Source organism: Oncorhynchus nerka, linkage group LG3 (assembly GCF_034236695.1).
Source record: "Oncorhynchus nerka isolate Pitt River linkage group LG3, Oner_Uvic_2.0, whole genome shotgun sequence".
Taxonomy (NCBI): domain Eukaryota; kingdom Metazoa; phylum Chordata; class Actinopteri; order Salmoniformes; family Salmonidae; genus Oncorhynchus; species Oncorhynchus nerka.
This window is the reverse complement of record NC_088398.1, coordinates 25,186,777-25,209,839: the sequence shown is the minus strand read 5'-3', so window position 1 is coordinate 25,209,839 and position 23,063 is coordinate 25,186,777. Positions and strand designations below refer to the sequence as shown.

At 44.0% G+C, this 23,063-nt stretch overlaps 3 protein-coding genes across 3 annotated transcripts in view; 1 reads left to right on the top strand and 2 right to left on the bottom strand.

Annotated features, from left to right (window-relative positions):
* The window catches only part of LOC115105478 (mitogen-activated protein kinase kinase kinase 5-like), a 39,508-nt gene extending 31,170 nt beyond the window's left edge, over positions 1–8,338 (bottom strand). Inside the window, 7 exon segments of the mRNA XM_029627580.2 lie at positions 1,458–1,482; positions 1,485–1,627; positions 2,055–2,161; positions 6,127–6,295; positions 6,587–6,774; positions 7,526–7,665; positions 7,850–8,338. Coding sequence (XP_029483440.2) covers positions 1,458–1,482; positions 1,485–1,627; positions 2,055–2,161; positions 6,127–6,295; positions 6,587–6,774; positions 7,526–7,665; positions 7,850–8,180 — 1,103 coding nt within the window. The 5' untranslated portion in view covers positions 8,181–8,338.
* Positions 8,339–12,915: 4,577 nt separating this feature from the next.
* LOC115105463 (smad nuclear-interacting protein 1-like) lies at positions 12,916–18,754 on the bottom strand. Its single transcript, XM_029627557.2, has 4 exons — positions 18,469–18,754; positions 15,280–15,403; positions 14,392–15,107; positions 12,916–14,135 (listed from the first exon to the last, which is right to left on the bottom strand). The coding sequence occupies exons 1-4, from the start codon at positions 18,633–18,635 to the stop codon at positions 13,883–13,885; spliced, it is 1,260 nt and encodes a 419-aa protein (XP_029483417.2). The 5' UTR covers positions 18,636–18,754; the 3' UTR covers positions 12,916–13,882.
* Positions 18,755–18,777: 23 nt separating this feature from the next.
* On the top strand, positions 18,778–23,056 carry dnali1 (dynein, axonemal, light intermediate chain 1). Its single transcript, XM_029627568.2, has 6 exons — positions 18,778–19,212; positions 19,453–19,589; positions 19,733–19,902; positions 20,144–20,322; positions 20,825–20,989; positions 22,917–23,056. The coding sequence occupies exons 1-6, from the start codon at positions 19,132–19,134 to the stop codon at positions 22,950–22,952; spliced, it is 768 nt and encodes a 255-aa protein (XP_029483428.1). The 5' UTR covers positions 18,778–19,131; the 3' UTR covers positions 22,953–23,056.
* Positions 23,057–23,063: the final 7 nt, after the last annotated feature.

Here is a 23,063-nt window from a genome sequence, read left to right as displayed (position 1 = left end):
CTCATCCTTCTAGACCTATCGGCTGCCTTCGATACTGTGAACCATCAGATCCTCCTCTCCACCCTCTCCGAGTTGGGCATCTCCGGCGCGGCCCACGCTTGGATTGCGTCCTACCTGACAGGTCGCTCCTACCAGGTGGCGTGGCGAGAATCTGTCTCCTCACCACGCGCTCTCACCACTGGCGTCCCCAGGGCTCTGTTCTAGGCCCTCTCCTATTCTCGCTATACACCAAGTAACTTGGCTCTGTCATAACCTCACATGGTCTCTCCTATCATTGCTATGCAGACGACACACAATTAATCTTCTCCTTTCCCCCTTCTGATGACCAGGTGGCGAATCGCATCTCTGCATGTCTGGCAGACATATCAGTGTGGATGACGGATCACCACCTCAAGCTGAACCTCGGCAAGACGGAGCTGCTCTTCCTCCCGGGAAGGACTGCCCGTTCCATGATCTCGCCATCACGGTTGACAACTCCATTGTGTCCTCCTCCCAGAGCGCTAAGAACCTTGGCGTGATCCTGGACAACACCCTGTCGTTCTCAACTAACATCAAGGCGGTGGCCCGTTCTTGTAGGTTCATGCTCTACAACATCCGCAGAGTACAACCCTGCCTCACACAGGAAGCAGCGCAGGTCCTAATCCAGGCACTTGTCATCTCCCGTCTGGATTACTGCAACTCGCTGTTGGCTGGGCTCCCTGCCTGTGCCATTAAACCCCTACAACTCATCCAGAATGCCGCAGCCCGTCTGGTGTTCAACCTTCCCAAGTTCTCTCACGTCACCCCGCTCCTCCGCTCTCTCCACTGGCTTCCAGTTGAAGCTCGCATCCGCTACAAGACCATGGTGCTTGCCTACGGAGCTGTGAGGGGAACGGCACCTCAGTACCTCCAGGCTCTGATCAGGCCCTACACCCAAACAAGGGCACTGCGTTCATCCACCTCTGGCCTGCTCGCCTCCCTACCACTGAGGAAGTACAGTTCCCGCGCAGCCCAGTCAAAACTGTTCGCTGCTCTGGCCCCCAATGGTGGAACAAACTCCCTCACGACGCCAGGACAGCGGAGTCAATCACCACCTTCCGGAGACACCTGAAACCCCACCTCTTTCAGGAATACCTAGGATAAAGTAATCCTTCTCACCCCCCTTAAAATATTTAGATGCACTATTGTAAAGTGGCTGTTCCACTGGATGTCTTAAGGTGAACGCACCAATTTGTAAGTCGCTCTGGATAAGAGCGTCTGCTAAATGACTTAAATGTAAATGTAATGTAAATGTAAAGTGTAACTGAAAAGGATGGAGGGAACTCAAAGGAATAACATAACATAAGGAGGACTTGACTGGAGTGAGTGAAGGGATGCTGTGTGTACGGGGTGGATATTAGGACGACCGACAAGTCCGAGTGGCTTTGACACCAACTCCAAGGCTGTACTAATATGGACACCGTAATGGAAGGTCTCACCAGTAGCAGGCCTGGTCTCGACTGCGATGGTTTTAAAGCCTGAGCTCATGAACATGTCTTTGTAGATACGGCCACAGAGGCAGTGCACGTCCGACGCCACCCGGTCACCTGACTCCACAATGGGCAGAATCACCTCCAGGGCCTTGGCACGGTCACCTGGACGATTCCTCCTGAAGGTCGAGGATTAGGAAACATTATGACAGATGGAATCCTCAGAATGAACAGCCTGTGTCGTGCTGAAAGTTAGTGTCGGGTAAATTTCTTGAAGAAAATCTGTGTGCTTTGTTCAGTCGTCTAAAATAATAAAGATAGGGGAAAAACAGTACGGTGCTTTCAGCAAGCCCCCTAATTAAGTGTTAAAATGGGGGTTGGCTCCATTATTTCCTTTTATGATATCATGTGAAAGACTATCGTCAAACAGAATATGTGAGCAATACACAAGTGGAGGAACCCCCCCCCTTAAAAGACTTAGATGCACTATTGTAAAGTGGCTGTTCCACTGGATGTCATAAGGTGAAAGCACCAATTTGTAAGTCGCTCTGGATAAGAGCGTCTGCTAAATGACTTAAATGTCAAATGTAAATGTAACAATGGTACCTGTTTAAAGCAAATATGTAGTGAAAATTGATATTCTGCTGGGAAGCCACCAAGCACGTGGGCAAGTTGTTCAGGCTCTCTACCAGTTTGATAATGGCATCGTAGTCCTGAAGTCAGAAAGAGGACTGGATTAGAGCAAACCCTTTATCAACATTACAATGACACCTCTGATTTCAAAGCATTATAAATTAGGCATAGCTGCAGACACCTTTAATATTTTTAAATAGACATACAAAGTGAAGATCCTCCCTCAAATTGATTTACTTTAACCCCTGCAGTACTTGTTATACATGCATGTAGGGTTGGGCGATGTCAACCTTTGTTCAAACATGATTAAGAAGCCGTGACAAATGGTGATATAAAATGAATATCCCCCTTTATTTGCCAAGCCGAAAATATACACAGCACCAATCAAAAGTTTGGACACAACTATTCATTCAAGGGTTTTTCTTTATTTCTACATTGTAGAATAATAGTGAAGACATCCACACTGTGAAATAACACATATGGAATCATGTAGTAACCAAAAAGGTGTTAAACAAATCAAAATATATTTTAGATTCTTCAAAGTAGCCACCCTTTGCCTTGATGACAGCTTTGCACACTCTTGGCATTCTCTCAACCAGCTTCACCTGGAATGCTTTTCCAAAAGTATTGAAGGAGTTCCCACATATGCTGAGCACTTGTTGGCTGCTTTTCCTTCACTCTGCGATCCAACTCATCCCAAACCCTCTCAATTGGGTTGAGCTCGGGTGATTGTGGAGGCCAGGTCATCTGATGTAGCACCCATCACTCTCCTTCTTGGTCAAATAGCCCTTAGAGTCTGGAGTTGTGTTGGGTCAATGTCCTGTTGAAAAACAAATGATAGTCCCACTAAGCGCAAAGCAGATGGGATGGCGCATCACTACAAAATGCTGTGGTAGCCATGCTGGTTAAGTGTGCCTTGAATTCTAAATAAATCACTGACAGTGTCACCAACAAAGCACCATCACACCTTCTCCTCCATTCTTCACTGTGGTAACCATACATGCAGAGATCATCTGTTCACCTACTCTGTGTCTCAAAGACAATGCAGTTGGAACCAAAAATCTTAAATTCAGCCTCATCAGACCAAAGGACAGATTTCCACCGGTCTAATGTCCATTGCTCGTGTTTCTTGGCCCAAGCAAGTCTATTCTTCTTATTGATGTCCTTTAGTTGTGGTTTCTTTGCAGCTTGAAGGCCTGATTCACACAGTCTCCACTGAACAGTTGATGTTGAGATGTGTCTGTTACTTGAACTCTGTGAAGCATTTATTTGGGCTGCAATTTCTGAGGCTGGTAACTTTAATGAACGTATCCTCTGCAGCAGAGGTAACTCTGGGTCTTCCTTTCCTATGGCGGTCCTCATGAGAGCCAGTTTCATCATAGCGCTTGATGGTTTTTGAGACTGCACTTGAAGGAACTTTCAAAATTCTTGACATTTTCCAGATTGACTGACATTAATGTCTTATTCTCTGTCAATTCTCTTTGCTTATTTGAACTATTCTTGCCATAATATGGACCTGGTCTATCACCAAATAGGGGCTATCTTCTGTATGCTAACCCTACCTTGTCACAACACAACTGATTGATGCAAACGCATTAAGGAGGAAATAAATTCCACAAATTAACTTTTAACAAGGCACACCTGTTAATTGAAATGCATTCCAGATGACTACCTCATGAAGCTGGTTGAGAGAATGACAAGAGTGTACAAAGCTGTCATCAAGGCAAAGGAAGGCTACTTTGAAGAATCTCAAATATATTTTGATTTGTTTAACACTTTTTTGGTTACTACATGATTCCATATGCGTTTTGACAGGTACTGTATATTTGTTTACATTTAGAATAGTACATACAGTTAAAAAATGGACACTAAAAAGTCTGCTAAAACATATTTTAGTAGCCTATTCCTCTCTGTTGGAGCTGTGTGTCTGTGTGTGCCGACATATATTATGGGTTGTAAATCATGAAGGGTCCGGCTGCAGAGCACGCAACTCTGCTGTCCCCAGAACTGGATAATTATTCAATGATTTGCATTTTTGCCTAATCTTCCTCTCTTATTAGGCCTAGGCTTCTTTCTATATGTTGAAGGTAGGTTCTGTACATTGCTAATAATAGGCTATTAGTAGGCCTATTTTATTTTTGTATTTGTATTTTTTATTTTACCTTTATTTAACTAGGCAAGTCAGTTAAGAACAAATTCTTATTTTCAATGATCAGTGGGTTAACTGCCTGTTCAGGATGACAGATTTGTACCTTGTCAGCTCGGGGGTTTGAACTTGCAACCTTCCGGTTACTAGTCCAATGCTCTAACCACTAGGCTACCCTGCCTACTCCACACATGATTTCTTTCATAAGCTTTGCTCAGCTGTAAGTTTCCTTTTAACTTCTCATTAGAATTTTCACATCAAACTATTGTTTGCACAATTTCACTTCTTGTTGCCTGTAATATTTGCCATTCAAAATAAATGTTGTAGAAAATCACCTATAGATTCTGACTTTAACAATTGTTCCTATTTGAAAGCTGTAACTTTAGGACATTAAAACACTTTATTAGAACAGCCTACTTGGGAAATATATTTTATAACTTTAACTTGTCTTAATGCTTTTGATAGGCTATTTTAATTAGTAGGATTTGTCTTTTGACCGTTTGGTTCACAACGGCAAGTAGGAGGGAGGAATAACTTATTTTAGACTAAGGTTTGTTGAAACTACTCATTCTATTTGTCTATCTTGCTCTTGTATGAGCTACCTCTCATTGTTACCTTAGGACTAGCATGTTAAGTTATTCAAAAACAACCTGAAACTGTCTGACAAGTCTGTTAAATAAATGTATTGTTTGATCAGGAAGTAGTACAGCGGGAGGAGGCGGGAGAAAGCCAACATGCATAAAAACAGATGTCATATTCAAGTCAAATGGAGCGAAAATACAACATTTGGATTTTAAAATAATTAGACACTGCATTGTCCCCTATAAAAAAATGATGTATAGGCTTCGGCTATATGCTCATTGAGAAAGAAAAAATATATGTTTCTGAAAGGACATTCTGCGCTGCTTTGGTGAAAATCTACATTGTTCTTTTGCATTCTGTAACTTCTTTGTAACATATTTATTGAAATAGGTTATGCAGGCTATAGCAAAGAAATAGCCCACTTGGCATGGCCCTGCTGTGGGCTGCCCAGTCCGCTCTTTTCTGCGTGGAGCCAATCAAGTTGAAACAGGCTATACATTGTCTGTCACAGCACGATGTCATCACCATCAGCGATAGCTGTCAATCGTCTTCGATTACTATCGTAATATCACCCAACCCTAAAAGTTCTTGCATACAACTGAGACCCCTGATAAGATTACTTTATTTTTTACTTAGAATGACCTTGGAGGGCTGCTATCTAATCATTGTTAGCATTCAATCCCTTTTAAATATTGGTCTTTGTGTTCACAGAGAAAGAGCATTAATGTTTCAATGAAGGTAGTCAACCAAACACAGGCAACCATCACGCAGACTGTAGATCCGCCACACTAACACACAGGTTTTAAAAAGGTAGATTTGTAAAGTAACTGCAGTAAACTGCAGAGTTGGGCCAATTTCCACACCAACTAAAAGTATGATGCACGAGGCTAAACATCTCAGCTATTTTGGTACCGCAGCTATAACATTGCAGCAGTTACTCTGTGAGTGAACTGTCCTGCGTCCCGCTTATCTGCAATATGTGTGGTTCACTCTTCTGCTCGTGGTAACTTCATATAGCGCCGATTCTCTGTTTAAAACACCACAAAAGCATTCCACAGTCATAAAAGTGAGCCCATGCCAAAAAAAAATCTACTGCCCAAACACAACAGCCACCATAAAATAAACAAGGGCAGTCTTGACACTGGCAAACACAGAACCACTGAGCACTAGGTCATTAGGCACCAAATGGTAGGGACTACCTGGACTTGTCCGATAAGAAGAGCTCATTTTCATTTTCTATTACACAATGCTTTGCTACGGTGTAACCTAATGAACATGATCCAGGTCACTGTCCCTCGCTCCCATAGCTAAGCCCACCTGGACATCCCGGTACGACAGCAGTAGGTTCATGATGATGTCTGGGCTGAGCAGCTCCACCGTGTCAAGGCGCTTCTGGATGCGACCCAGCTCCAGACTCAAGTCCTGGCCACTGAAGCGCTCCCGAGCCGTGCGGATCTCGTGCCGGATGGACTCCCGGAAGTACTCACTAATAAGAGAGTCAGTTTTACCCTTACGCAAGGCACTTAACCCCCGAAAATGCTTGTGATCCAGGGGCATATATTGTATATAGCACAAATGACTGATAATAGCTCATGTCTAACTGAAAGACATTTCCATTTCCAAGCTTAACCATGTACTTTATTTGCTGCTACTCTCCTACCCAACCAAGCTATCGAACCAAGCAGATGGGTTGAGCAAAAAAACGAAGTGAAAGACACAACGTGGGAGTCATAAGGGAATATTTAGACATGCAGAGTGGGAGGCATGACAGGCTGACCTGGCATGAACGTGCACATTGTCCAGCAGTTGGATGAGCCTCTCTACTAGTGGGGTAAGGAGGGGTTCCAGTTGGAAGCTTGGCTGCATCAGATCTTTGATGCCGTTTATGAGGGTCGCGTCGCAGGCAAACACCTTGCCCTGTGGCAACACTACATACGGGATGAACGTGTAGCTCCCACACTGGTCCTGAGGGAAGACACACATACGGACATTAACATACGAGCTCTCACTCACAAGTGTTACCTATATGCAACATACATAAACATTATGACCAAATCCCAGCACACGATTAGCAAACAGAAACATATACAATATTCACCTTGGAACCACTGTATTAACATGCGTTAAAATATTAGGAAATATTTTTTTGCTTAATCCCATCTCTGCAAAAGCTGTATAAATATAAATGAGGTGATGTTCCATTGTCATGTGCCTGCTTGAGGACTTATGACAATGGAGTACTCATCTTGCTACCTTATCCATTCCAGAGTGGTATCATGCTCTAACAGTGGTGCTGCTTTAAACACACATATCTACTAAAACACACACATCCGCTTGATAGGCCTAAGGAAATCCATTGCCCTATAAACCTATAAAATACTGCAATTCAACCTTTGTTCAACAATCCAGAGAAAACAACCTCAGGATCAATCTATATCAGGAAAATCAGGGCTATAAAAAGTCACAAATCCTTATTTTTTAAATATATTTTTTAAGTACAGCAGTAGATATTGTCAATATTATGCAACTGGTGGTGTGATTGTTGTGGCAATGGAAGGGACATCTTTATGGCACTGTAGCCTACTTCTTCCAAAATGTCACACCCTAAAATCTGTTTACAACCCAATTTCCCCCCAAAGTGAGCTGGCAAAAGGCTCACTTGGTCCCTTCGTCAATCATTTAATAATTGTAAACTCTCCCGATGCCCTGCGTGTACCTTGAGTGCTTGCAGGTCACTGTCCTGCTTGTAACAATACAGGATGATGTTATTGGTCATGCTGAAGCTCTCTCTTACGCCCAGGTGATAGAAGAGTGACTGCTGGCAGCAAGTGTCACTAATTTCCACCACTGCCACATCTGTCAAAAGAGATGGGTCAAATTGGGTGTCGAAATTCGAAAACACCCGTGCAGCCCCAGTACACACTTAAAATACCTGTGTGTGCAGAACACACACCAACTTTTTGGCCAACAACAATTTAGAAGAATGAAGTAGTGTGGTGTGGCAAATGCCTTTACTGACAGTCGACATGACTATACTTGCCTGCATTGTAGAATATATCAAGAATGTCAGTCGTCCCAAGCGATATCCTCTCGAAAGGAATTGTTTTGAACACCGCGTGCGTGTCCGCGCAGGCTTCTTTCACAGACTTCAGTGATAGGTTCTCTTCTGTCTGTGGCAGGGATGCATCCTCAACGACAATGTATACAACAGCAACAGCCCTAGTCCGGCTCCGGGGTGAAATAATGTGCTTATTCGAGGTGCTGAGATCAATAGCCAAAGGGTCCTGCCATAAACTTCCAGCTGATACCCAAACAGGATCCTTTCTCTTGACCTCGTGCAGGCTCATGCGCCTGCGTTCGGTGGTATACATTTTCCCAAATATTCAAGGACTCATATTCCAGTGTGGCATAGACAGTGCAGCTCTGTTCCTGTAAATCCCCCAGGTGCGTCTCGTCTCCAGTGACATTCCGCGAACAGTTCCCTACACGCTTTCAACCCCTCCCATATCCCCCGCTGCGAACTCGCCCAACGTCCACACGCAAACTTCAAACACAGGACACGTTACAATATGGAAATAAACAAACGTCTTTCTCATTGGTGTAGCAAGTGTTCATGTGCACCTGAACATCACATCCACTTTGGTATTTTATTAGGATCCCCATTAGCTGTTGCAAAAGCAGCAGCTACTCTTCCTGGGGTCCAACACAAAACATAATACAGAACATCAATAGACAAGAACAGCTCAAGGACAGAACTACATAAAACATTTTTAAAAGGCATATATATACGTAGCGTACATATCAATGCATACACACAAACTATCTACCGGTAGGTCAAATGAACTGTTGGGTTTACAGAGGCTCCTCTATGACCTCTGCTGGCGTAGCCAGAAAATCGTTTGGTGGGCCTGCAGAAATGTTGCTATTGAGATACATTTGTCGTTTTATTGCTAATCTCATGCTATTCTACACATTTTGCTATGATGCTGATAGAAAATATTTATATTTTAAAGCTCATTTCCTATAATTCTACACATTTTGCAGAGGAAGAAAGAAGTGTGTTTATTTCCATATTGTAATGTGTCGTGTTTATTAGTTTGCGTCTCAGAGCTCCATGTCTTATCTGTCAAGTCCGTGCATAATGGGAGCACTGGCCACTCCATAAGTGATACTTTTGCCACCTTTAGGCCTGTAGAACTATTGTTATTAAACATCTATGGCCTGTTATACCCCGACCTGCTATAGCTGGTTTAGTAGGGTAGGACTGGTTAAGGCTTACGTTTTCAATTTAGATTGAACTCTGTATTTTGAGAGTGTTCATTTTGTAAATGTGTAGATTATGTAAATATTCATTCATTGGATTTCATCATTTACATTTACATTACATTTACATTTAAGTCATTTAGCAGACGCTCTTATCCAGAGCGACTTACAAATTGGTGCGTTCACCTTAAGACATCCAGTGGAACAGCCACTTTACAATAGTGCATCTAAATCTTTTAAGGGGGGTGAGAAGGATGACTTTATCCTATCCTAGGTATTCCTGAAAGAGGTGGGGTTTCAGGTGTCTCCGGAAGGTGGTGATTGACTCCGCTGTCCTGGCGTCGTGAGGGAGTTTGTTCCACCATTGGGGGGCCAGAGCAGCGAACAGTTTTGACTGGGCTGCGCGGGAACTGTACTTCCTCAGTGGTAGGGAGGCGAGCAGGCCAGAGGTGGATGAACGCAGTGCCCTTGTTTGGGTGTAGGGCCTGATCAGAGCCTGGAGGTACTGAGGTGCCGTTCCCCTCACAGCTCCGTAGGCAAGCACCATGATCATTCACTGGGAACCACCTTTCACTGTGAAAAAAAACGGGACACCATATTGCACTTGATCCTGCTTCTTACTGCCTATAAGGCTGCTTCAACATTGAGTCTCTACGACAGCATCAGAGAAAATTCGGCATTTTTCAAGCTCATTTCCTGCAATTCTACACATTTTGGAATGGGGCAGAGACTTTTTTTTGTTGCAGCTTTAAAGCTAATATCCTGCAATTCTACACATTTTGCCATGAGGCAGAAAACCAGAACTGTGTTATGTCCAAAAACATTTCAAGGGGAATTACAAGAAGTATTGATGGAGTACTATGGGAGGCCATGTTGCCCAGGGTTAAGAACATACATTGTAGAAAAGGCGCTAGGCTTTATGTTATATTTGTTCTTAATATCGACATTAATAGTAGAATCATAGTGTTTCGCAATATTCTTTCCCCAAAAATGTATCAGGTCCACACAAAATTGCATTCAAGGGTAGAGCTTTCTTATTGGTCAGCAAAAGACGACCATATCGTGGTCAAATTGACTGAGTTTCCTTTCGCTTCAGTACAGGTTAGCTGACGTCACAAAAACGGTGCGCAAGCTTAAAGGGCAGCAGGCGGTGTGTTATGGTTCTGGATGGCCAGATAGCTAGCAACAATGACAAGAAACTGACATGTGGTGAATCCTTAGTGGCTCGTTTCAGCTCAGTTGATCTTGTTCTTAATACCATGTCTTATTTGAAAGGTGTTTTGACTGATGTCACATCTATGATAATATGTCCCCCAAAAAATGCCTTCAAACCAACAACCTAAGGACGTATTTGAGAAAGAAACAAGTGGTCATTGTGCAACTTTGTGTTTTCAATAAACATTGGAGATGGACTATGTTGACAAATGCCGTCAAAAATCTATGCCAACCCCATAGTTGCACACTTGTTGGTTTTGTTGCTAAACAATCAATCCCTTCTATATCCCCAAAGTAAGATTCCACAGCCACAAAGCCAAAATTAGCTACAAAAAAAATAATAGGTTAGGGTTTTAATTTAAGGTTAGCATTGCGGTTGTTAGGGTTAAATTAAGAGAAATTTTAGAAAAGGGTGGGGATTATGACTTTGTGGTTATAGAAACAAGTGACGACCAATTGACTGGGGCCAGCAAATATTGTCAAATTGACTGAGGCCTGCAAATCTAGTCGTGAAATTGACTGGGGCTGTGCGATTTTTACATGTTTGACATTTGCTGGCCCCAGTCAATTTGACAAGAGACAGTTCGTCTTTTGTTGACCAATAAGGCTGCACCATTAGAATGAAATTGTATACCCCAATAACATTTTTTTTGAAAATGTATCACTATATATATATTAAGGACTTTCATGAAATTACAATGCAAAAATGTTACATCTAGTTAAACAATATATATTACATTGTATTGCATTACACCCTCTAAAAGTATTGATAGATACCAGTCTTTGGCCAAAATATGTTCAATATGTTGTGGTTAGCAATATTCATGTAATTTTTCATCTGGCAGTACCTCTGTGGCCCACACTTTGAGAACCACCAGGGATATTCTAGTCATTCAACTGAGACTGCTCTTCTCTGTATCACAGAGGCCCTCCGCACTGCTAAAGCTAACTCTCTCTCCTCTGCTCTCATCCTTCTAGACCTATCGGCTGCCTTCGATACTGTGAACCATCAGATCCTCCTCTCCACCCTCTCCGAGTTGGGCATCTCCGGCGCGGCCCACGCTTGGATTGCGTCCTACCTGACAGGTCGCTCCTACCAGGTGGCGTGGCGAGAATCTGTCTCCTCACCACGCGCTCTCACCACTGGCGTCCCCCAGGGCTCTGTTCTAGGCCCTCTCCTATTCTCGCTATACACCAAGTCACTTGGCTCTGTCATAACCTCACATGGTCTCTCCTATCATTGCTATGCAGACGACACACAATTAATCTTCTCCTTTCCCTCTTCTGATGACCAGGTGGCGAATCGCATCTCTGCATGTCTGGCAGACATATCAGTGTGGATGACGGATCACCACCTCAAGCTGAACCTCGGCAAGACGGAGCTGCTCTTCCTCCCGGGAAGGACTGCCCATTCCATGATCTCGCCATCACGGTTGACAACTCCATTGTGTCCTCCTCCCAGAGCGCTAAGAACCTTGGCGTGATCCTGGACAACACCCTGTCGTTCTCAACTAACATCAAGGCGGTGGCCCGTTCTTGTAGGTTCATGCTCTACAACATCCGCAGAGTACGACCCTGCCTCACACAGGAAGCAGCGCAGGTCCTAATCCAGGCACTTGTCATCTCCCGTCTGGATTACTGCAACTCGCTGTTGGCTGGGCTCCTGCCTGTGCCATTAAACCCCTACAACTCATCCAGAACGCCGCAGCCCGTCTGGTGTTCAACCTTCCCAAGTTCTCTCACGTCACCCCGCTCCTCCGCTCTCTCCACTGGCTTCCAGTTGAAGCTCGCATCCGCTACAAGACCATGGTGCTTGCCTACAGAGCTGTGAGGGGAACGGCACCTCAGTACCTCCAGGCTCTGATCAGGCCCTACACCCAAACAAGGGCACTGCGTTCATCCACCTCTGGCCTGCTCGCCTCCCTACCACTGAGGAAGTACAGTTCCCGCGCAGCCCAGTCAAAACTGTTCGCTGCTCTGGCCCCCCAATGGTGGAACAAACTCCCTCACGACGCCAGGACAGCGGAGTCAATCACCACCTTCCGGAGACACCTGAAACCCCACCTCTTTCAGGAATACCTAGGATAGGATAAAGTAATCCTTCTCACCCCCTTAAAAGATTTAGATGCACTATTGTAAAGTGGCTGTTCCACTGGATGTCTTAAGGTGAACGCACCAATTTGTAAGTCGCTCTGGATAAGAGCGTCTGCTAAATGACTTAAATGTAAATGTAAATATTCAACTCTTAAACCTACGAGTCCGGAGGCCGCTGGCTTTCTGTTCTACCTGATAATTAAATTGCACACATTTGGTGTCCCAGGTCTAAATCAGTACCTGAAAAAAAATGCTGTGTAACTGGCTTTGAGGTCCAGAGTTAAGGTTGAGGGGTCTACGTGATACTATTACTGATGATATGACAGAACGTTACACAAAGCAGAGCGGCATAGGACTGCAGGCGAGGCTAATAAACCTGAAATAACCGTGGTTATCAGAACTTTGGGTACAGTAGTCTGTAGAGCGTGCGAAATTTACCTCTGGTTTATAACTTGATGTGGCTTACCGTGTGGTTATGATGGTTTACTTGAACATACAACCATCAAAGTTATGGCGAACAAATATCAACAAAACTAAGAGTCTTTCACAACCTTTATGTACAATACAAAACATCTAAAATTGAACTACAATGGGGTTCAAAAAAGTAAAAAACAAAATTGTCTTTGTAGTGGGAATAGTCATGCTGTACGATCTTTCTCCAGAAACCTCCATAGCCTACAGTCAATTTGGTAGTAAAGAATGGGTAAACGAGAATACACTGCGACACGCACATTTTTTCCTACGTCACAAGCAGCACACATTTAAAGCAGATACATACACGCGTATGCTTTCTTCACTCCTTGTTGCAACCCTCAAACCCAAATACAGTACACTATATGATGAATCCAGCGTTCACATTCAATACGTCCAGTGTATTTACAGTTAAGGTCTGGACATAGGCTAGCCTTCAGCAATATACTAATTTGTATTCAATGTTCTATTCCAAAAATATAATAACAAAATAATTTTTTGTAACATAACTTCTTTCTGGCATTGAGCACTTGTGTTGAACGTAAGCAGTCAGATATATGGGGGGGGGAATCAACCACACTACTGATCTTAAGCTAATGTCCTGAGAATAGAGTACTGAGACCTGTTACTGCAGGTTAAAGCAGGTTTTTATGACCGCCAAAGAGACCACAGAATTCTCCTACCCCTCTTTTTTATTTGTTCCGTTAACCCTGAAAGCTGCTTAACCCAACACACCATCTATGCAGTTCATTGTTCCATCCGTGTTAAGGAGATGGCCAACAGGTGGTAGGCATCAGTGAACATTATTTTCCAACAATACACTTGACTGGATAATCCGTGGCCCTGTCAGAATAGTTGAAAGAACGCACATTTCCTTCCTTGTTTCCCTGAGGTAAGCACATATTTACTAAGCAAAATCCTACTATTTTCAGCAATCCAACCAATTAAGCTCTGTAATTACTTCAAAAAGGAAAGTAGGACGGAAGCGCGCATTTAGCAACTATTTCGAAAAGGCTCAGAGGTCTTGCATTCACGCGTCCAGGCCCTCGTCATCTTCCTCCGCTCTGGCGTCCACCTCGGCTGTGTCGGAGAACTCATGTAGCAGGACGTACTCTCGGCTACTGAAGCCAAACTTGAGCACGTCCTTCTCCTTGAGCTCGTAGTACCGCTGCGCCTCGATGCGCTGGTTGTTCAGGTAAGTGCCATTGCCCGAACCTAGGTCAATGATGTAGGGCTTCACCCGCCGCCCGCCAGTTCCATCCGAACGTGTGAACTCCACCAGCCTGGAAATCAGCAGAAGCAGAAAGAACTACATTACCCAGAGGTTGAAAGTGTCCCGACCTAGAGATTGAAATCACATAAACTCAACAGAACTACATTAACCAGATGTCATAAGTGTCAGACCTCAACAAAATGTAGGGAAATTATGTAAGTGGGAAAATAGCATAATTTCAAAACAGAGACCATTTTCGAAGGATTAGCAGACTAGTGTCATCCCGAGGGCCTGATTTGAACAAACAAGTGATTGTCAGATCTCACCTATACTGGAACACAGCGTGCTGTTTGGAGCAGGATGGGTGGTCGATGGGAATATCAGCAATCTTCCTCTGCCGCCCCATCAGGTATGCACTCTGCCTGTGGACGTACATGACCGGGAGCTGCTCATCGTTCTTGAAGGGGTACAGTCGCCACCTGCGCTTGGGGATGCGAGCCTCGGGGGGCTCGTTGTACTTGATCACTTCCCCCCTGAACGTGTTGGTATCTTCTGTGAGCGCACCGGACAGTTCAAAGTTGGGCTTCTCTTTATCGACTGGGGGGCTGTCTTTGCCCTCGCCACCCTCTTGGGTACCTTGTCCGAAAGCTTGTCCCCCGTCATCGTTCTCCTCAAACCGGTGCCGGTTGTCCCGTCGTTGATTGTCGTGCTGCTGTCTCTCTGCCTGCTGCTCCTGGAAGGAGCGGGATTCTCGCTCTCTGGGCCTGTCTCCACCACCCCGCTCTCTCTCTCCTCGTTTTCTGTCCCTGGGTCTGTCAGACTCTCTGGGTCCGTCAGACTCTCTGGGTCCGTCAGACTCTCTGGGTCCGTCAGACTCTCTGGGTCCGTCAGACTCTCTGGGTCCGTCAGACTCTCTGGGTCCGTCAGCCTGCTCCCACCTACTTCGCCGCACTGGTGGCTCCGAGGGCTCTGGCTTGTCGTTGCGGTCGCGCCTTCTATGGTCATCGGCACCTCGGTCAGCACCGCGGTGGTCACCCTGCTCCTGTTGGGGAGACAGTGAGACAGGAATATTAGCCTAATTCCAGAGTCAAGCACCGGGACAAAATGAGTTGGTAAAGTGTTTTTATTTAAAGAACATATTTGCTGCATTGAAAGTTTTACATTAATGCATTTCCCCAATTGCTACATTTACTCATAAGTAGTGACAGAATCACCCGCTTTATTTTCACATCGGCACCGCGGGGAGGGCTTCGGCTCCTGCCGGTGTTTTTGGGCGATCTGTCTCGTCTTCCCAACGCCCTTCTACCTGGCGAATGACCTTTTGCCCTGGGTGGCGATCTAGTCAATCAAATCAACAAGGAAAGGCTTTAAAACCAATAGTTAATTTAACACCAAGGCTAGCTAGCTAGCTACAACGGACAGCTCCTATTTTATTCTTCTCTGAGCGACATCTGACGAATAATTCGGAATACGGGGTTCGACATATAGGATGGCCGCTGGTCTAGGGAGTCAATCATCCGTGTCAGTGGCCTGCTTAAGCCAGAGAAAAGTAAATATTGTAATAATACAATTTTCAATCTGGGATATAGATTTGATGAAAAACAGAAATGCCCAAAGCTGTTAGTTCTTTATGCACATTATTTATAACACGCACCGCACACATAGCCGTTGAGAAAAATATAATCTGTCGGGCAGCAAGAGGATGCATCTCTCAACTGGTTGTTGCATAGAGCAGCTCACAGAAGACATTTCAACGTATGCTAACTACCAGTAAAAGCTAAGGCAACAATGGGTATGCAAACCGGGTATTTAAAAAGTCTGGGCCGAAGTCATGGTTAAATCTTTGATGCGCAATTCAGTCATCAGGCTCTGTTTGAATGAACATTTCTAAATGCTTTCCTAAAAAACCTTCCCAATTTGTTTTGCAAACTCTGGCATCACAATTAGGCTACATGGTACAGTATAGAAACACCATTAGCCTAACTGTTTCTTGCTAGGTGCGCAATTGAATTGAAAGCAATACCCTCCTCAAACATCACATTTTTTCCTGACTTCAAACGTGGTCTCCTGATGTGGTTTAAGCAGTTTGGGACTTAGAACATCACATTTGTATCGTTTTCTATATATGAAAAGTGTGATTTTGAGGGTGAAACCCAGACAAAAATAGGAAAACCCAGAAACTGGGAAAATGGACTTTAGCAAAATATAACTGATTTTATAGGGTCTTTATAGAGTACTGCTGACTGTTAAAAATCACAAATAACACCCTTTGATATTACGTTAAGGTTTTATAAACAATCAATGTAAATATTATAATGTCAAGTTAAGATGCAATTATTAGTGTGTGGAGGGTAAGTTATTATAGGCTACTTGCTCAGCCTGCAAAATATGTATACAATCAACTGATATTTAAATTATGCGTGCATTATATTTTTCCTGTGAGATCTTGGCCCGGGACAGTGTATCATTTCTTCCATTTGGGCCAGTGGCTTTATAGCTAGTCTGATTAATCCGGCTGTAATATAGAATTGGTATATACAGCCTGTCACTAATGGACTGCAAAATCATGTAAATGTTCCTTAAAAAATGTCCTTAAAACGAACCATATACCTACCGGCTCTCTAAAAAGTTGGGTAAACAATACTTTCCTGTGGATATTTTCTCAAATTTGGAGAAGATGACGGACAAACCACTCAGACAACCAGTAATGTTTAAATGTAATTTTATTCAACATTCTGGAGGCATGAGTTTCGGGCTGCGTCCCAATTATCGGTGTATTACTGTCTGATTAATCAGACTTAACACATACAAGGCCCTCCCTCGTCCTCCGTTGGGCAAATCCGACCATGACTCCCTTCTCCTGCTAACAAACCAAAGCTCAAAACAGGAAGTACCAGTGACGTGCTCAATGTGGAGGTGGTCGGAAGCAGACGCGAGGCTACAAGACTGTTTTGCTAGTACAGACACCCGTGATATGTGGCAGGGCCTGCAGATGATACGGGATTAAAGGGAAACCCAGAGTTGCCCAGCGATGCAGAACTCCTAAACAAGCTAAATGCCTTTCATGCTCGCTTCAAGGAATAGAACACTGTGCCTTGCTTGAAAGCCCATTTTTCCAGATGACTGACATTCAATTTGCATACCGCCCCAACAGATCATGCAATTTCAATTGCACTTCACAATGCCCTCTCCCACCTGGAGTGTGCAAGAATGCTTTTCAGTGCAAGAATGCTTTTCAGACTACATCTCAGCGTTCAACACCATAGTCCACTCCAAGATCATCCCCAAGCTAGGGGACCCAGTGACTGAACCCCCCCAACTCTGCAACTGGATCCTGGGTAGGCAACAACAACTGCCACGCTGACCATCAACACAGGTGCCACTCAGGGGTGTTCGAGTAGTCCCCTCCTGTACTCCCTGTTCACCTACGCAGCTGCAACACCATCAAGTTTGCTGACAACACGACACTCGTAGGCCTGATCACCGACGCCGATGAGTAAAGCCTACAGGGAGGTCGATACAGCCTTAGAGTGTGGTGCCAGGAAAACAACCTCAACTTCAGTAAGACCAAGGAGCTGATTGTGGACTATAAGAGAAAGAGGGGAGAGCATGCCCCCTGTGGTTCCTTAGCATCCACATCACTAAGGACTTTACATGGTCCACATGCACACCTGCAGTCGTGAAGAGGGCATAGCAGGTACAGGTTACGGTAGCGCACTTCTTGTGTATTTTAGTCCTCGTTACTATTTTATTTTTTAAACTCTGCATAATTGGGAAGGGCTCGTAAGCAAGCATTTCACGGTAAAGCCTCCAGTGTGTGACAATTCTATTTTAATTCTAGCTAGCTATCACTGTTTCCAGTCAATTAAATGCAGATCCATTCAGCTATGGTGGCCTCCACCAGATGAAACTATGCTTACAAAGGTGTTGGGCTGGAGCATGCTAGCTAGATAGCCAATTAGCGCAGGTGGTCGGTCGCCTCGTCTTCAGAAACAAACATGCGTGGAGACATGTCAGTGTGGGAACACTGCGTGTATCAATTTAGCCTTTTGTTTTTTGAAAAGTATTATTTATTTGAAAAATATGCTTCCAAAGACCGCCAGTGACGCGTGTTAATGTTCAGATTGAGCGTCGGTGCTCATGACAAAACTACCCGTACAGAAGACGCCGTTGTTCAATGACTTGTGTAATGTAATGGAACAAGAGTCGTGACCAAGGGCTAATTGAGGGTTAACGTTACACGACTAAAGCATAACAATAACGCCTACTAGTAAGCTAACTAAATCGTTAGCTTAGTGGCTAGCTAGTTGCTATTATTGAAATTGTGTAACATCATAGCCTTGCAACCCTACGGTGTAATTTGTGTTCGCTAACTACAATATACACCCATGAAATCAGGCTACCTGCTCGTTCGTCTCCTCTGCGGCGGTGGGCTTGGGCTGCCGTTGGACCCCGAATTCGAGCGGCGTGATCTCTGGGGCCTAGCAGGGCTGAGTTTCTCTTGTTTGATTTTCGGTTTTGAGTCCCGCACCGGGGATTCCACTCTTTTATGCCGTCTCTCTTTATCCATTATGAAACTTAACCAATAGTTGTAAATCGACTAAATAAAGGTAATCGCGAATACATATGTATAAAAAGTGAACAACAAACTCCACTGCAAACGCTGAGAAAGTTCTCTATTGTGCGCAAGGAAACGCTTTTCCGTTTCCGGCAGAACGCTTTAAATATTTTTCACCGTGACTATGGACTAGTTCACTTTAGTTCCGTTGTAATATTGCAGACATATTCTATCATCTTTTCAATAAGGTCATACACCTACACAATGTTATACTTAAATGTATGTACTTAATTTTCCTTCCCCATTTCATAGCGTCAAAGGCTTGAAACAACTCTGAATCATGCCTTCGAGCAGCTCGGATAGGTTAGTGAGTAGCGCATGGAATTAAGTTGCCATGGTAAAAATAAACAATTAAACGTCTTCAATTCACATTTCAACAACACACATTCCTTGAGACATTACCTGCTACAACAAAACACTTTATGTGTAGTGTAATCAAAGTATCACAATGATTCCTCCGGCTGATTCTCTGCTGAAATATGACAACCCAGTCTTGGTGAGCAGAAACACAGAAAAGAAGTCTCCAAAGGTAGGACAACGTTAACAAAACACGTTTTTAATGCTGGCTGCTAACGTTAGTTACAGTAGCTAAATGTATCCATACAGTGGTATCTAACATACATTATGTCCACTGTCATTATTTTGAAATCAATGGCATGCCAATGTTCCTAGTGAGCTGTGAGAGATGTCAATCAATTATTTATTTTTTCAACAAATTGGCTGAAGATTGATGTTCTTCTAATCAAAATGATGTGTACTGCAAATTCAGGCACGACCCCTGAAAGTGGCTCCACAACAGCCTGCCATGACTGGCCCTGTGCCACCTCCACCCAAACCCAAGACCCCCTCAGCCGATACCAACAAACAGCAAACCGAGGAGATCCTCAATGCCATCCTACCACCCAGGTATGACATGACGCGGACACATCTTTACTGATAACACCCTTCTCCCTATTTTTTACTCTTAGGGAAATTAACCAATATTCCCAGCTTCGCAAAACCTGAAATTTGGCAACCCTGTGTTAATCTCAGCTCTACCACTGTTACAGGGAATGGATGGAGACCAACCAGCTGTGGGTGCAGCAGGTGTCCAGCACGCCGTGTACCCGCATGGACGTGGTGCACCTACAGGAGCAGCTGGATTTGAAGCTGCAGCAGAGACAGGCCAGGGAGACGGGCATCTGCCCAGTCCGCAGGGAGCTCTACTCCCAGTGCTTCGGTAAGGAGAGAGGGGGAAGCGAGATGAGATGCATGGATGGTAGTAATAGTAGAAAAGTGTGTTGGATACAAATCCTAAAAGCTGGGCTAGATTCCAAGAGGACCAAGATTAGGCTAGACTCAAGCTGGTTCTGAACTAAAAAGCAATTTCACTGGGTTTATTCTGTGTCTGGGAAACTGGTCCTAAAGAATGTTGCACTGTGAGTTTGTGTTTAAAACTCTAAGCCATTGATTGCCTGTAGATGAGTTGATCAGACAGGTAACCATCAACTGTGCTGAGAGAGGACTGCTGTTGTTGCGTGTGCGAGACGAAATCCGTATGACCATTGCTGCTTACCAGACACTGTACGAGAGCAGTGTGGCCTTTGGCATGAGAAAAGCCCTGCAGGCTGAGCAGGGCAAGTCTGACATGGAAAAGAGGGTAAGGAAATGGGTCACACACAAACATTTTACACTTTTCTAAAAATAAATTAGCATTTTCCAACCTTTGCATCATTGTAGATTGACCTTTACATTTAGAATGCTTGACCTGTCTGCAGAGTCACTGGAAAACTTTTCAAGCAACCAAGCTAGTGTAGACCAGCAGAGGGAGCCATCTTCCTAGCCCTCATGGCTGCATTTACACAGGCAGCCCAATTCTGATCCTTTTCCCACTAATTGCGTCTTTTGATCAATCACATATCTTTTCACAGATCTTTTTCAGAGTTCATCTGATTGGTTTTAAAGATCAAATTATTGAAAATAAATATCAGAATTAGGCTGCCTGTCTAAACCCAGCCCATGACGTCAGAGAACGCTCCGCTTTTACCACTTTTTTTTTTACCACAGATAAAGCTAAAGATAGTAAATGGACTGCTGCACCATTGAATGATTAAAAACCTTTATTACCCCAAAGTGATTTTGATTTGCATCTACTTGTGTAGATCTCCGATTTGGAGAACGAGAAGCGGGACCTGGAGAGACAGGTTAATGAGCAGAAGGCCAAGTGTGAGGCCATTGAGAAGAGGGAGACTGAGAGACGGCAGGTAGAGGAGAAGAAACACACAGAGGAGATTCAGTTCCTGAAGAGAACCAACCAGCAGCTCAAGGTAAAGGCGCTCAGTCATCATCATTGTGCGGTCTTGCCAACTCCTATGGGCATTGTCGTGCCAAATAAGGAAGGCAGGATTTTTCTAACTCATAGAAAGTCTTTGAAATGAAATCGATCAATTGATGTCAGTTGAAATATACTTCACAAAAATATACATGCATCATCAAATGTGTTGGTACCAGCTGAAATTATCCCAGAAACGTTCCCCATGCACAAAAAGCTTATTTCTCTCAAATGTACACAAATTTGTTTACATCCCTGTTAGTGACCATTTCTCATTTGCCAAGATAATCCATGCACCTGACAGGTGTGGCATATCAAGAAGCTGATTAAACAGCATGATCATTGCACAGGTGCACCTTGTGTTTGGGACAATAAAAGACCACACGCTCCCTCAACATTTTTGAGGGAGCATGCAATTGGCATGCTGACTGCAAGAATGTCCACCAGAGCTGTTGCCAGAGAATTTAATGTATATTTCTCTACCATAAGCCACCTCCAACAATTTAGAGAATTTGGCAGTACGTCCAACCGGCCTCAACCGCAGACCACGTGTAACCACGCCAGCCCAGGACCTCCACATCCAGCTTCTTCACCTGCGGGATCTTCTGAATCCAGCAAACCGGACAGCTGATGAAACTGGGTTTGCACAACTTTAGAATTTCTGCAGTCAGCTTATCTGCGTGCTCGTTGTCTTCACCAGGGTCTTGACCTGACTGAAGTTCAGCGTCGTAACGGACTTCAGTGGGCAAATGCTCACCTTTGATGGCCCCTGGCACGCTGGAGAAGGGTGTGCTTCACAGATGAATCCCAGTTTCAAACTGTACCACAGGCATTGAAGAGTGGGACAACATTCCACAGGCCACAATTAACAGCCTGATCAACTCTACGCAAAGGAGATGTCGTGCTGCATTAGGCCAATGGTGGTCACACCAGATACTGACTGGTTTTCTGATCCATGCCCCTACCTTTAAAAAAAAAAAAAAAAAAAAAAAAAAAAACATGTGACCAACTGATGCATATCTGTTATCCCAGTCATGTGAAATCCATAGATTAGGGCCTAATGAATTTATTTAAATTGACTGATTTCCTTATATGAACTATAACTCAGTAAATATTTGAAATGGTTGAATATTGCGTTTATACTTTTGTTCAGTCTTCGGAAAATATTCAGAACCCTAGACTTTTTCCACATTTTGTTAGGTTACAGCCTCATTCTAAAATCGTTTTTCTCTCAATCTACACACAATACCCCATAATGACAAAGCAAAAAAACAGGTTTTTAGAAATGTTTGCTAATTTATGTAAAAAAAAAAAGAGACATTTACTTAAGTATTCAGACCCTTTACGCAGTACATTGTTGAAGCACCTTTGGCAGCGATTACGCATTTCCACTGCTTGAGTCCAATGGCGGTGAGCTTTACACCACTCCAGCCGATGCTGCTCGGCCATGGAAAACCCATTTCATGAAGCTCCCGTTGAACAGTTCTTGGTGCTAACTTTGCTTCCAGAGGCAGTTTGGAACTCTGTAGGGAGTTCCAAACTACACGCGTCAGCACCCGGTGGTCCCGTTCTGTGAGCTTGTGTCCTACCACTTCGTGGCTGAACCATTGTTGCTCCTGGACATTTCCACTTCACAATAACAGCACTTACAGTTGACCGTGGCAACTCTAGCAGGGCAGAAATTTGACAAATTGACTTCTTGGAAAGGTGGTATCCTATGACAGTGCCAGTCACTGAGCTCTTCAGTAAGGTCATTCTACTGCCAATGTTTGTGTATTGCATGGCTGTGTACTCAAATGTATACACCTGCCAGCAACGGGTGTGGCTGAAATAGCCAAATACAAAAGTATATGGACAACCCTTCAAATTGGTGCATGTATATTTGAGATATTTTTAACATTTACATTTCTTATCCTTTACAGGCCCAGCTGGAGGGGATCATTGCCCCCAAAAAGTGACTCCTCCATTCCATAAGTCATCTATATCCAGCAGATTTCAGATGGTCCAACACAGCCTTATGTAATAGAAGTCTACTTCATAACCATAAAGCCTTGCGTTACTATAGCAGA

What these genes read in the sequence shown, in the direction of transcription:
- LOC115105463 (XM_029627557.2), bottom strand. Translation starts at nt 18,635, where the DNA reads ATGGATAAAGAGAGACGGCATAAAAGAGTGGAATCCCCGGTGCGGGAC. An exon ending in CCGATGTGAAAATAAAGCGG is followed by an intron (nt 15,108 to 15,279) that starts GTGATTCTGTCA and finishes TCTCCCCAACAG; the next exon opens with GAGCAGGGTGACCACCGCGG. An exon ending in CACGCTGTGTTCCAGTATAG is followed by an intron (nt 14,136 to 14,391) that starts GTGAGATCTGAC and finishes GCTGATTTCCAG; the next exon opens with GCTGGTGGAGTTCACACGTT.
- dnali1 (XM_029627568.2), top strand. Translation starts at nt 19,132, where the DNA reads ATGATTCCTCCGGCTGATTCTCTGCTGAAATATGACAACCCAGTCTTG. An exon ending in AATGCCATCCTACCACCCAG is followed by an intron (nt 19,590 to 19,732) that starts GTATGACATGAC and finishes CCACTGTTACAG; the next exon opens with GGAATGGATGGAGACCAACC. An exon ending in AGTCTGACATGGAAAAGAGG is followed by an intron (nt 20,323 to 20,824) that starts GTAAGGAAATGG and finishes CTACTTGTGTAG; the next exon opens with ATCTCCGATTTGGAGAACGA.